General features: G+C 31.0%; 1 protein-coding gene across 1 annotated transcript; it reads left to right on the forward strand.

The window, feature by feature from the left end:
- The first annotated feature begins 213 nt into the window (after nt 1-213).
- Nucleotides 214-7,860, forward strand: LOC123302117. The gene is made up of 4 exons (XM_044884900.1): nt 214-482; nt 3,135-4,695; nt 6,082-6,281; nt 7,680-7,860. The coding sequence occupies exons 1-4, from the start codon at nt 317-319 to the stop codon at nt 7,817-7,819; spliced, it is 2,067 nt and encodes a 688-aa protein (XP_044740835.1). The 5' UTR covers nt 214-316; the 3' UTR covers nt 7,820-7,860.
- The last annotated feature ends 7,622 nt before the right edge of the window (nt 7,861-15,482 follow it).

Genomic DNA, 15,482 nt, shown 5'->3' on the forward strand with positions numbered 1-15,482 from the left:
CAGTAATTAATCGAAATACAATGTTTACACAAAACATATATTATTATTAATAAATACCTATTAATTAATAATTCAAATGTAGGTGTCTTTTAATTTTCAATCCAAGGATATTATGAATTTTTTTCATAAAAAAATTTATAAGACTACCTACAAACAAAAATTTAAATATCACAAGAAAAATTATTATGCAAAAATATGTTTTGAATCGAAAACAGTGTAAACAATTTTTAGACCTGTTTATAAATGTTTTTGTGGTGTTTTTTGGAATTTGTGAATAGTTGTGTGAAATTAAATTGCGAGAAAATATTATTAAGTTATGCGTCTTTTTAAAAGACATTTTTCGGATTCGAGTCCACGTCTAGTCAGTTTATCGCCACTCTGTGATCAAGTTAATGAAAATAGTGAGGAAATTCGTGTACCAGAACAACAAAATTTAGCGTCAACAACATCAGCACAAACGGCACAAAAATCGTATAAAAATGGTAAGTCAACTTTCTATTCAATTTTCCGAACTGTGCCCTAGTTTTCTAAAGTAGAATTACTAGTAGAATTTCTAAGTCACGTGAATTATACTCTTAGAGGAATCTTTTATTTAAATATTATTTTTTTGGGACTGTCAAATTTATTGAGGATCTATTTCAGATTACATCACCTTAAGAAATTTTGTTCAAACGAAATTTATTAAAGATATAAGCCCTAAACAAGTGCTTGGAATTTGTCAGTCAATTTCATGATGTAAATTACCCTAAAAATATTTTCAGGCTCTCTTTTTTTATCTTTAAACCATCCAAATTGGGTGATTTTTTGTAAATTTTGACACCTTAAAACTTAATTATTTCGTTTTGTTATTGATAACTGTAAATTGTCCCAAAATATGTTTGAAATCAATTTTGTTTGCATTTTGAGCAAGTCTTCTGCGTAAAATTATTAATTTTCGGCCCTAAATCGTGCGTAATTTTTCTATCGATTTAATTTTAAACCAGTTTAATGAGATCCAAAAGTGTAAAATTTTTGAGAAAAGATTAAACTTTCACTTTAAATTTTTTGAAACTGTCAAAGTTTGTCATGGTTTGTTAAACTTTTTGTTCATTAACGCAACGATTTACCTACTTTTATTTATTTATTTTTAATTTTTTCGGTGCTTCATCGCATTAAATCAATTGCTTATATTTCACTTAGGTTTGTCAATATTCTTTTGTTTATTCTGAAAATTCAAATTTATACTTAAAAGTTTTTCTAACGAATTTTTCGCAAGTTAAGTTTCCAGGACTCCAAAAAAAAAAAAAAAAAAAATGCTGATAAATTGAACTAAGTATATAAAATTTTCTCAAAGATTTGTTTAATTGAGTAAAGTGATCATGTTTTGTTAAACAAATATTTTACAATGCCAGAAACCTTGACAAATTTCGAACTCTGAAAAAATCCGATGAATCTTTTCAAGACAGTTTCATGGTTTCCAAATCATTTGAAACTTTTGAAGTGGATGGAACTTTTCTTTCGATTTAGTGATTATCACTAAATCATTTCAATAATATTGAAATGAGGCTTAAGAAACGTGACCTTTTTGCTAAAAAGACTTGCTTGTTATTTTGGTGAATTTTTTCATGGGTTCCAAACACTTGAAACTTTTGAGATAAAACTGAATCACATACTTTGCTAAAAATTTTGAAAAGTAAAAAACCGTGGCCTGTCAAATTTTGGATCATAAATATATCCTAAAAAGATGGTGTAAACAATCTTTTTCAAGATAGTTTCATACAGGGGTGACAAAACAAGCCACGGCTGAGTGAAAATTATTTTGAGGTCCCTTGGTGTGTTGCATTCACGCGAGGAATTCCGTGCTCTCCAAGATCTGACCTGGAAAATATTGAACAAGATGAAATACTGAAACAGTCAGAGCTGGGCCTATTTCCTTCTTTTTAAAAATATTAAACTCTAAGCCTAACGTAAACCGAAGAAGATTAATCGATACGGAGATAAGAAATTCGTAATATTCCAGTCATTTGGCTCGAATCTTGTCTAAAATTACCGTTTTTATACCTTGTATATGCGAAATATATATCAAGGTATATAAATTTTAATCCCAAATTTGTAACGCTTAGAAATGTTGATGATACGAAAAAAAACTTGGTATAGATGTTCAATAAATCACTAACTTAATCTATTTACAGTTGTCCGTCCCTCGACACGATAACTCAAAAATGAAAAGAGATATCAAGCTGAAATTGTAATAGTCCTCGGGACGTAAAATTGAGTTTGAGTTCGTAATTTTAAGTGTGTTTTATAAGGAACATAGTCCTTAGAAAACAAAACAACTTTTGTTTTAAACATTTTATCGTAAACGTCACTGTTTACCCGTAAGGGCGCAAATTAGGACAAAACATTGATGTCCGTTTCCTCCCAAAATATAAAAGATAGGGAGTTGAAAATTTGCAGGTAGCTTTAACTAGTTGTCTTGTGAAACATTCTCAAAAAACTCAAAGAATTCTAGAAAAAACTTTTGAAAATTTTTGAAAACCAAATCAAGGCTGTCGTAATTGTGTTGGTATTTTAAAACTCTTCATATTTATAAAAAATAATGCAAGCACTGACATCTTAGATCATTAAGTGCATGGACTGTGACTGCTTCAAACGATTTAAAGTGTGCCAACATCTGAGGTAATTGCATGGGTCAAATCCATCATGGCTGCGATGTGGGAATGTCAAAACAAAGTGTTGTTTTCATCGTAATAAAAAATATAAAGTATTTTTTTTAAGTCAAAAAGGAAAAAGTTCAGTGAAATCACGATGTTTTATGTAAAACATTTTGTGGTATGAAAATTTGACATTCGATATATGTTTTTTTTATGTCCCTATATTCAATGTATATTTTCTTGATAAATGTCCCTAGCTGACCCAAGCAATTACCTCAGATGTTGCCACACCTCTCACTGTACCGTAAGATAGGCGATGCTCAGTCTATGTACTTAATAGTCTATGACTGACATACAAGACATTCTATACGGGGTAGTTAAACAATTAAGTCAGTGAATTGTTTGTTTTCACTTGTTCTTATTTAGCGAAAGTAATTTTGCTTCTTTCTACCCTCAGACTATAAATAAAAAACTAATATTGTGCTTTTTATTCAATATTAGGCTTATCTACTTGGAGTAAAAAAGTTGGACGAAAATGGGATCAATTAAAACGCAGTGATTCAACTGAATTCCTTTCAATATCTGCTGGTCGTACTGGACAATGGTCGCCAAGTCCATTCAACATCGCCTCCAGTTCGGAAACATCACTGGGTGGAACAGCTCAACGTATACGAAAACGAATATCCCGAGTTGAATCACTACGGAACCTATTTTTGAAACATGATCGTAGCACATCAGCGTCAGAGAATGGGGATCGTTTTTCAACGTCAGACCCAAAGGAATCTAGTAAATTTAGTCCATTTTCCACACGAAATTTAAATAAGAAACGCAATTCTCAAATTAATGACAACATTAATTTATCGGAGAAACAGTTAGTGGATTATTTGTTGCTATGCCAGCCTTCAGATCGACATCGAATTGTACGCGAATTGATCGAAACTATCTCGAGTAATGACGATGCAACTTCAAACTCACGAAAGAGTCATCAATCCTTATCATCTCCTTTTCGAAGTAGTACTTATAAAAAAAATTTCAAATCAGTTAAAAATTTTTTTAAACGAAGTTTATCCGAAGGAAGTATTGCTAGTAATACAGCGTTAAGTTCGATGTTATCCAATCAAAATTTAACGTCAATGGATGAACTTTGTTCGGTGTTAAATAAAATATTAATCGATAGCGAAGATGATTTTATGCGGAGTTCAGATACCCTCGAAAGTCAACCGGGATCAATTGGAGATGAAATGATTGAAATGCGACGTTCAAATAGTTCCGGTAGTTTTTCCAGTCATAATTACGATCTAAAAAGTGAGTATGCATCGATACCTGAACGACTGGTTGGCGCCGAAGATGATACTGATAGTTGTGACGAAGAATTCTTTAAATCGAATTTATTACAATCGCAAGGTAGTTTAAAACGCTTAAGAAAATCGAGCAACTCAGTTGAATCGATACATAAACGACAAATCGTTAACTATAGCTTTAAATCCGACGCGGAACAAGTTTGTTACATTGACAAGGAGTTCAAATGTATACGAATTACCGCAAATGAAGCCCAGTCAATTGTATTTACATGCCAAAAAAGTAATCCGCATAGCAGTTGTTCCGAATTTGTGATTACATCAATTTTACCGAATTGTGAAGCGGAAAAATATGGAAAAATATGTGTGGGAGATCAAATTGTAAAAATTAATGGACAGAGGTTACGTGGTTTGTCGATGCAGGATGTAGAAACGTTAATTCGACAATCGACGGGTTATATTGAAATTGTTTTATCTAGAGTACCAAAAACTTGTGTGAAATCACTGCCAAACGAAACAATTCCTGAAAATCATCAATTTAAAGTACCAAGAGCGAAAATCGATGAGAATCCAAGTGCAACAACTTCGTCATCTACGCCGAACGGTGGGATTAAACGAAATAAAACTAGGCAATCTATGTTACCACAAAATTCACATGTTGAGAATAGTAATTCAACTCTACCTCCGACAACGGGGATGAAGAAATTTTTGACACCACGTCGAAGAAGTATTGCCGTGGAGCAACCATCAAAAGTTAATAGAAGGTAAGTAAACAAGTTTTTTTTATCGCTTTGAAGGGAAAATTTCCTTCTTAAATGTCAGTTTATTCTCCTCTGGTTTCCAGGACTCTAGAACTAGAGATACTGCAGCAAAAATTTGCTCAATGTAACGAAATAAACATAAAAATTATTTCATTCAAGAAATTTTGATTATAGATTCTATTCATAATGCAGTTTAAGAATCTGATGAGTTCCAATTTCGGTTGTGGGGTTGTGAATGTGAAAATCAAAAGTCTGTACACATGCAGCTTTGTTACTGGTCAAAGCAGTATAATAAACACAATCGAAAACCTTTTTTTTTTTTGGAAAAAAATATCGTGTAATTGAACCTTTATAAAAAAATTATTTCAAGAATAACTTTTACTATTTTTTAAATTATTTTATCACTTCGACATTGAATAAACATTGCAAGACATTTTCATTCACCGAAATAATTTAAACTAGAAATTTAGACTAAAACTCAACTAAAAAATATTATTATAGTTTAAGCCAGATGCCGAAGGATATAAGAAAAATAGGTTTTTCTTAATCTAAAAGGCTTTTTCGAGTGACACATCATATTTTCTCTGATTTTTGTGTTCTAAAACTCCAAAATTGACTTTTCGAGTGCGTAACACCATTTTAAATCGTTGACCAAGGTCAATCCTTGACCTCGACCTATATCGATTACGGGGATCTAAATACGTTTTTGGGTTATGTGAAAGTCGAAGGGATGGTGAAAATCTTAGCCTCTCCGAAAAGTGAAGTGTGTGGTATCGCTTTCCATATTATTTTGCATGACGAGTCAAATAAAAATAATACCGGGCGGTAAAATCAACCCTTCGTGAGTTAATAATAAGGAAATCGATACCTTACACTTCAGTTTTCGAATATCGTTTTTCAGATCCGCCCAAAAACCTATTTCCACCCCCGCAATCGATGTAGGATTTCATCAGATTCTTAAAATGCATTATGAATAAGAGCTACAACCAAAATATCGTGAACGAAATAAATTTTTATTGCTGAACGAAATAATTAATTGTTTGCTGTCAATACCGTAGATTAAATTTAAATATAGCGTCCCTAGCGTTTGCTATAACTGTTTCTTCAAAATTCACTTATATTAATATACATCAAATATGTATCTAAATCTAAGCACATAAGTTGTTACCCATATAAAGATATGGGTCTCACCCTTGAGCTAGATTCTCCTTAACATATTTTATTTGCAAATTTGTATCTTTAGACCACCTTTGGTCTAGGTGTGTCCCATCCGAGGACAACCACTCTAACCTAACCTATCTTTAGACCAAAGTATTCAAAAAAAAGAAGCATTTTGGAACATTTTTCTCAAATTCCACAGTACTAAGTGTATAATTGTTTTGGTTTTAGATCATGTGGCGGAAGTGTTATTGGAAGACCGAAGTCAATATGTTCTGAATTAAAAGTGAAATTTGAAAAAGGACCCGGACGTAAATCACTTGGATTTTCAGTTGTTGGAGGGTGTGATTCGCCGCGCGGAAATATTGGAATATATGTTAAAACAGTGTTTGCACGTGGACAAGCCTCTGACGAAGGTACTTTACAAGCTGGTGAGTACAATTTTTTATACATTTTCACATTTTTCTAACTTCGACAGTTTCCTATAATTCAAGCAAATTATAAATTTTTTTAAGTGCATTTTTTTTCGTAGTAAAAACACGTGTATTTCACGAAGGGTTCATTTTAGCGTTTTGATATTAATCTTATTTAATTTTCCTTGCAAAATAATATGGAAATCGATACCACACACTACAGTTTTCGAAGAGACTAAGATTTTCGGCGTCCCTTCGACTTTCACATACCTCAAAAACCTATTCCACCCCCGCCATCGGTAGTAGTATCATGGTAAAGACTTTGAGGTGATGTTACTCGAAGAGTCAATTTTGGTTGGAATTTTAGAGCATTTTTTATTTTAAAGTCTTTTAGAATGTTTTGATTCTTACGAAATATTGTTTGTTGGGTGTGTTGACTTGCGGATTTTGCATTCTCTTCAGAAAATCCTAAAGAAAGTCTGAATGGTTTAAAGCGGAACTTTTTAGTTTTAAATCCTGCGCCATTGGAGAGAAGGGGGTTTATATCGTAAAGTAAATCAGATAGCTTTTAAAAGATTTTAAAAAGGTCAAAATGCTCAGTCATCCGAAATTTAAGATATTTTTATTAATAAATTCCTTTAAGCACCTCTCCCTCCCTGAGTCTGAAAGACTCTCAAAATGAACATGCTTGTTGGTCTAGACCATTTTTTTACAAATTAATACTTTTAAAGACGTATAAGGGGGTTTTTAAAGTTGCTGATCTTGAATTAATGATCAAATTGATTCAATTTTCACATCCCCTCATCTTGTAGCTTACATAAGACCCCCTCTCAAAATAAAAATAAAAAATACAATTTTTTGCAAATTAAGACCTTTAATCATGTATAAAAGAGTTTTTGGGGTCGCTTATCTCGAATTTTATGTCAAAATGTTAAATTTGTTACCCCCTAAAAGAGGAAGAGGGGTAACAAATTAAACCTCAGCTACCCCAAAAACCTCCTTAAACGTCATTAAAAGTATTAATTTGTAAAAAAAATGATCTTTTTCATTTTTAGAGTCTTTCAGAACCCCGAAAGAGAGGTGGAAGTGCATAAAGGAGTTTATTATTAAAAATATCTTAAATTTCGAGTTACTTTCGCATTTTGACCTTTTTAAAACCTTTTAAAACTTATCTTTACAATATAAACAACCCCCTTCACCCAAATGGCGCGGTGGTTAAAACTAAAAAATTCCGCTTTAACCATATAGACTTTTTTAGAATAACTTTCTGAAGCCAATGCAAAAAACCCCTCAATACACCCAACAAACAACTTTTTCGAAGGGAAAAAGGTTCGTTTACTATACTATTTTCGATTAAGAAAAACGTATTTTTCTTACGTTTTTCAACATTTAAATTATATTGATCTAAATTTCTAGGTGATGAAATTATTTCGGTGAATGGAATCGTCTTGCAAGGTTTAACCCATGCCGAAGCGATCAACGTATTTAAAAATATTAAAAGTGGTGAAGTTATTCTCGAAATACTCAGACGTGATTCAACACATCACTATCAATAAAACTTTTTTTTTTATAAAGGTTCAACTACATGATATTATTTCACCCCAAAAAAAAGAAAAATTTTCGATTGTGTTTATACTGCTTTGATCAGTAACAAAGTTGCATAAACTTACAAATTTTGTGTTCAGAATGTGATCGTGTTGTTGTACCTTTATAAACAAAACTATAGCAATTTACTAATATGTGATAAAGTTTGAAAAAAACAGATATATAGTTTTTTTTTTTTTGTTATATGAATTTATATGCATTATTTATTTTTTTAAATGTATTTTTCGAGTTAATCTATCATTTTTGGACGGGATTTATCTCCATAACTTTCTAGATTATGTGTTCATTTGTAAATTGAGTGACCTACGAAACATTCATTCAAGGTCGGATTTAACCTTAACACTGCCCGTGGGCACTGTGCAAAATATTGAGCCATTACCAAAAAAATTTCAATATACAATTGGGATTTGGAAAAAAAAAATTTTTTTTGGACAAAAACGGGAATATCATATACAGGGCGTTCTATTATTGACTGCAGATTGTTGGCCTACAAAATAAGCTCATAAAGACGAAGGGAAAAGTTATTTACTAATTTTCGATTTGAGGCCTACTTTGAGAGATAATTAATAACCAAATAAATAAATATAATATTAATACAAAGTAAATAGTTTTATCGAATCACAGTTCACTCAGATATTAAAGGCAATAGAAGCCTATTACATAAACTAAGTGGGCTGTCTTATATTTACATACATAAAATAACTTCTCTGAATCAGTTGGCTGATTGACATAACAAAAACAATAATATTTTTATTATTTACTTTATTGTGTTTGTAGAATATAAGACAGCCCATTTAGTTTATGTAATAGGCTAGTATTGCCTTTAATATCTAAGTGAACTGTGATCCGATAAAACTATTTACTTTGAATTAATATTATATAAAATTATTTGGTTAATTATCTATCAAAGTAGGCCTGAGATCGAAAATTGGTTAATAACTTTTCCCTTCGTCTTTATGAACTTATTCTGTAGACCAACGATCTGCAGTCAATAACAAAACACCCTGTATAAGTTTTATAACAAAACTTTTTTTATTTTTTATGTTTTCTAGATAATTTTAAAGTTACAGGTAATTTTAAAAGAGCTTTTCAAAAGAGAATCGAAAACGGCCGATAAAAAAAATGTTAGTAAAAGATAGTGTAACGTCATAATGTTAGTTAATAATTGTATACAGTGTATACTATTCAATTAACATTATTACATCACAACGATGTTTTACGAACATTTTTTTGTCGTTCGTTTTTGTTCCTCTTTTGAAAAGTTCTTTTAAAATTGTCGTGGAAAAGTAAAAACCGTTTTGTTATAAAACTTATATATGATCCATTTTTGTTCAAATTGGATCAAAATCCCAATTATTAAATAAATAAAATGCTCCTTCATAGCAAAAAATTTATTGTACATAGGTTAATTTTTTTGATTCGATATTTTATTTTATTTTTATCGATGATTCGCGATTTATTTACGATTTTTTTTAGTAAAAAATTATTTTATTTCTTTACCGCGTAGACGAATCTTTAGAATTAAAAAGAAAAAATGATAGATTAAATCGAATTTCGTGTGTTTATTTGGACAAGATTGAATTTTAAAGCTAAGATTTACAAAAAAAATATTACTTGCTTGTTTTTTTTTTTTACAAAAATCTTAGCTTTCAAATAGCAATCTGATTATAAAAAAAATTGAGAATTCGAATTTTCGAAATATTTACTCAGACCCATTTTTTCCTAAAAAGACAAGTACACAAATTCATGTGGACACAATTACCCCCTCCCCAATTATGTTACATGATTTTTAGTTAAATATATCAAAAAGTCCGCTATAAACATTTAATAATTCCCAGAAGATGCAGTTTCATTCCGAACCTATCTTAGCCATAGCTGTTGTGATACGTTCGGTATGATATCGTGAATGTTCGATAACGCTCATTGTTGGCAAACATCTGGCAGGAACCGATTACACCGTTGTTTAATTTTTTAGTTTTCTTTTTGTATGATATTGTACACTGATTGTAGTAGAAAAGGAATTACAGTTTTACAGTACTATCCTTTTTTACTTAGTGTAAAAGGCGCATAAACTAACGTAGAAGAAGAACTTACTTGACTAAGAATTTTCCACGTCGCCATTATTTTAACTGTCATTTAATACAGGTGTTCTTTTGTGTCAGATTGTCGCCACAGTTTCCGCAATGAGCATTTTTTTTTCTGATGTAAAGCATAGTGTCGCATTTTTTTTGTCCATAACTATACATTCAAACGCAAGTGGGACGTCATTATATCGGTTTGTAACGCCACCGCATGGAGAGATGATAAATGGTTTGTTTCTCCACAAAATCAACTTTTGGTATATTTTGAGAAGTTACTTTGGTAAATCTTGCTTCAACCATATGTAAATTTTAGTCGAGATTATATTGCGTAAACTTAAAAGAAATTATTATCTCTCGTATTGCTTGACAAGCGTTATTTTTTTAACCCTTCAGACTGGTTGTGTTTCGTACCACAATCATTACTCTTGTGATGAGAGAAAATCTGACGCTATTGCGCAAGCGCCAAGAACAAAATTTCAAACTTCGTTTACGATGCTAAATAAATTTACTTAATTGTTCTGGATAGATAATGTCACTTATCGAATGTATTGGGTGTGTTCCGTAATATTCACCAGTATACTGACCAGTGCCCATGACGTCAGAAATCGACGCCATATTGTACTGGTTAAACGGGCACGCTAGTGTAAACTTGTTCACCGAGTGTTTGTGGAAGAAATTTATTTATTTATTGTTCATTAAGAAGGAATAACAGCGTCTGAAAAAGACTTACTTATAATTGACGAATACAATAAGAATATATATTTAAGCATAATATATACACGCACTGGCCAGTTTCTTTCGGAACGATTCACCAGTATGGCGACGATTTATGACGTCATTAGCACTGGCCAGTATACTGGTGAATATTACGGAACATACCCATTATAATTAACAATCACATTTTATTTATCAGTCGTCTGTCATTAAAAACACGGTGCATCTACGAAGTATAACGAAACCATCCAAATTGCGATTTTTTTTTACTAAAGTGATGAGCAAAACTCTCACAGCTATTAATAAATTTTTTTTCTGTATATTTTAAAATAAAGTATGAAATATTGTGAAGGATTGTAAATTTTCAAGCGGTCATTTCATTTGAAATTTTGAAGAAGAAAAAACGTTTTAAAATAAACGTGAAAGAATCTTCGCAACCGTTGTAAAGTGTTATGGCTAACACTTGACAGATAGTAATCTGAATATAGAAGATAAAAGTTTATAGATTCCGATTGGCTCTCAGTCTCAACGGATACAATGACGTCACAACGAAACATAAGTTTTTTTTTATTGATTTATAAAAAGAAAGGAGGAAAACTTAATGCAACCTCTCTATTACGATTTGAATTTTTTCACGGGCTTTTTGAATATTTTTTCCAAACTAATAGAAACTTTGGTGCTATTTTTGTTTCAAATAAAGTATTAACTTACCAATTTTTTTATTAAAAAAAAATTTATTGTAAGATATATGTATATGAAAATCCCAAAGCTAAAATAATGTTTATTTGTGTTTAAAAAAGAAAAACGGACAGCCATTTCCAAAAACAAAAAGAACAAATGTTTTCTTTTTTGTATCCTACAACTGAATCGTTACAGTAAAACTTAATTATTTTATTGATAAAAGTATTTAAAGGTAGGTGAAATTTAAATTACAGTCGACTCTCTTTAAAAGTCAAGCGTGCGCTTATGCGATTCATTAATTGTAATCAGTTTTCAGTAATACTTGTTTCTACAATAACAGGGCCATCTGTTTTCAGAACATTGCACTTTCCAGAATGTTCGAAAAAATTCCTAAATTCAAATATTGTAAACATATTAGGAAATCATTTTTTGTTAATAGCTACTTTCAACTATTTGATTTTAGCGGACCTTGTGCTATAAATATCGTGCTCCTCGAGATTTTCTAGGATATTGTTGGATTTTTTTGATTGTTTCTCTTTCTCTTTTGGAGCTGGTGTCTCTCAGTATCAATTTGGATCTTCCGGAACGGTCGTTCCAGAAAAATTGGATAGTTTAAACTTCCTCAAACTTATTTCGCAAACGAGTAACTTTGATTCGCACTGGCATCTTGCGGGCAATAAATTGCAACACTTAAATATATTTGATATAAAGATTGTATTGCAATTTTATTGTTCGCAAGATAAATCGCGTTGAAACTTCACTAGTATATACGTTTTTTTTTTTGGGCAATTTGTAAATTGCCCATTTTTTTTTTTTTTTTTGGCAAAAATTCAAATTTTTTCTTTGGGCGACTTCGATATTTTGACGATTTAATGAGAGTTGAACTGTACAACTATACGTAAAAAAACGAATAAGCGATTTGAAGTCACTATTAGAAATAATTGTAAAATAGATATTCGAAATTATTGTTGGGCTTCCGATTACAATTGACCGTAAACTACAAGGGCTTCCAAAATTGTATTAAGTACGTTTTATCCATAAATTAGTAGGGTGTTATTCACAAGAAATTTTGGTGTTATTAATTTTTTTTGGTATTAACGGAAGGTTTTTGTATTTGAAAAACCTTTAAACATTTTTTGCAATAAAAGACATGGCTGTGTGAGGTAAAAAATTTAGTTTAATAAATTGTTATTGGAAAGAGGGATTAAATATTTTTTGTTATATATTTTGTATAAATAAAATTTAGTTTGTATATTAAAAGAAAATTTGTTTTTTATTTTTAAGTCACCTCTTTGGACTCCGCACGCAATACATTGACTTTTGGTTTCGGTTAAAATTTTTTGAAAACTATGTATTAATTTAGCTGTGATAATGTTGATCAAAAGCTCTTATGGACTCAACCCTCAAAAACTCTTCCCTTCCGAGCTACAACCGTTCAAAGGTTATCCTTACATGAGATATTCATTTTTTGATTTCGGTTAAATTTTTTTTGTAAACTATAGATTAAGGTAGTTTTGATCATACTGATCAAAAGTTCTTATGCACTCAACCCTTAAAACTCTTCCCTTCCAAGCTACGACCGTTTAAAGGTTATCCTTACATGAGATATTGATTTTTGGTTTTGGTTAAATTTTTTTGAAAACCATGGTTTACGATAGTTTTGATCATGCTGATCAAAAATTCTTATGGATTCAACCCTCAAAAACCTTTCTCTTCTGAGCTACGGCCCTTCAAAGGTTATGTTTACATAAAGGGCTCGAAAGGGGAGGTTTTTTGAGAGTTGAGTCCCTAAGAACTTTTGATCAACATGACAAAAACTACTTTAATCCAGTTTTCAAAAAATTTTAACCGAAACCAAAAATCAATGTATAGTTTTGGAGAAAATGAACACCAAAGTTTTGTCCTAATTTGCTCCCTCACGGGTAAACAATGATGTTTACAGAAAAATGTTTCAAATAATTTTATTTTCATCTACGTTGCTCATTTACGAACTCAGACTCATTTTTTACGTCCTGAGCACGCTCTAAAAATTTTAGCTTGATATCTCTTCGTTTTTTGGGTTATCGTGTTGACAGGCAGAGATTCAGGCAGACAACCGGAAGTGGACTAATTAGGTAACACCTATACCAAACAACAATTGTTTCAGGGTACTGAACATTGTGTAATGAGATTAATTTCACTAAAAATATACAAACATTATGAGACAAGCAAAATTTGAAAAATTTTGCAATGATTCAAAACTCGATCTATAATCTTCAAATTAATGAGTCTGTTTTTTCGAGCGTTGAGTTTATTACGACACGAACTTTCATGCAGATATAGCTCACAGTTTTGCAAATTTCTCTGAGCTCCTCTCCAGCATTTCCTCTTACGATAGCCCAGCTAAGATCTAGGTTTCATATTTGAAGTATTTGATTCAATACAAAGTCAAAGAATGTACCGAGATCAAAATATGCATGAGCATCTGACTAGTCAGTGGAAATAAATGGGTGCATTTACAGGACTATAAGGTTAATTCTAATTTACGTGGAGAGATTCTCAATGGGAGGAGTTTTGACCCCCAAAACCCCTCCTGTGCGCACAGGCCTGCAACTAACACATATAGTTCTTTTTTCTATCGCTAGTTCTTAGTATTAAAATCTCTGGGATGAAGGATCATAATTCCAGGATGCAAAGAGGTAAGTAGATAATGATTTTAAAAAAAACAGCAGAGCATAAAATAATCCACATTTATTTTATTTTGAACAATCTATTTAATATACGTACAATTACATATATATGAAAGCAGAATATGTTCTCATCAATACACTATACAGTCATATAGTTCATAGTTATTATATTATATTAATATTATCAACAAGGCCATTTATCTGTACATCAACGATTTACGATTTACGATTTTATCATCATGACTCATTACTCATAACTCATCATGACATCACAAACAAATTCTAACATCAAATTGATACTTTTTGTTTTTAGAATATACTCGTACGTCCAACTTACGTTAATTTTTGTAATCATTTCCCTTTTTAGGGCAGACGTAGTTAAGTATTTAAGTTTGCAAAATACACTCCGCAAAAATAAAAACGGAACACTTTAACTTTGTTTACCAGGACGTATTTTAATGATATACGAGCACCAAGGCAATTTTAAATAAAAAGCTTGATTTTTATTTTATATAAGGTTGGACCAAATCTAAATCAATTCTGAAAATTTTAGGGGGGATTATTCAAATAAATAAATGACTTCAAAATAATAACAAAAATGCTATCAATTCAAAACTCTTTAGGGGGCAACCATTAATTACGTAAGCTTTTTTATTCAATTTAGACCCCCCACCCCCTTTAGGTGAGATTTGGTTAGACCCCTCCTCCTAACTTAAGATTTTTTTTACACTTCAGTTGCTTAAGACAAAATGAACATTAAAAACAATTATTATCTGTAAAATAATTTATTTTTTTTTTAAAGTTGAAGTGAAATTTTCGATTATGCTCACGTAATTAATGGATGACGCCTTATGTACTACCTTAATATTTTGCAATATCAGTCGTTGGACAAGTTCAGTTTATCAAATAAAGTTACATTTAAAGGTAGATCTTTAAACACTATTATCTGCGTTACACATGGAAAAGTATTTTCGTAACCATTAATTTGGTAGACTCAGCCTGTTAACTAGGCAACTGGGCTGTAATTTCACGACATGCGTAAATTTTAGAACGAACAATGATTTAAGAGTTTTTTAAAAAGAGGGAGGGAATATTATATCAAAGTCTCGTTTCTAAACACGGTCAAGTAGAAAATGTCAATCTTTACTATTTACGATATTTAATATTTTACTACTACGAATAATCGTTGCAGGGAATCTTAATTTTTTTTGGGTCTCTATTCAAAAAATAATTTTGAAAATAAAACGTTGAACTTTAAGTAGTGCCATCTGGAAATTTTTAGAACGAACGTCTCATTCTTTTATACGATATTAGACCCTTGAAAAAGGAAATGATTACAAAAATTAATCGTGATATCAATCAAATGTCAAATTCTTCCTAAACACATGAACACGAAACACTTATAAATCCAATCCTGTTACGTGTGTGTCAAAATATAAATTAAGCATTTCTTGTTTAAATAACGAGCG

This window comes from Chrysoperla carnea, chromosome X (genome assembly GCF_905475395.1).
Source record: "Chrysoperla carnea chromosome X, inChrCarn1.1, whole genome shotgun sequence".
Taxonomy (NCBI): Eukaryota; Metazoa; Arthropoda; class Insecta; order Neuroptera; family Chrysopidae; genus Chrysoperla; species Chrysoperla carnea.

What these genes read in the sequence shown, in the direction of transcription:
- LOC123302117 (XM_044884900.1), top strand. Translation starts at nt 317, where the DNA reads ATGCGTCTTTTTAAAAGACATTTTTCGGATTCGAGTCCACGTCTAGTC. An exon ending in ACAAAAATCGTATAAAAATG is followed by an intron (nt 483 to 3,134) that starts GTAAGTCAACTT and finishes ATTCAATATTAG; the next exon opens with GCTTATCTACTTGGAGTAAA. An exon ending in CCATCAAAAGTTAATAGAAG is followed by an intron (nt 4,696 to 6,081) that starts GTAAGTAAACAA and finishes TTTTGGTTTTAG; the next exon opens with ATCATGTGGCGGAAGTGTTA.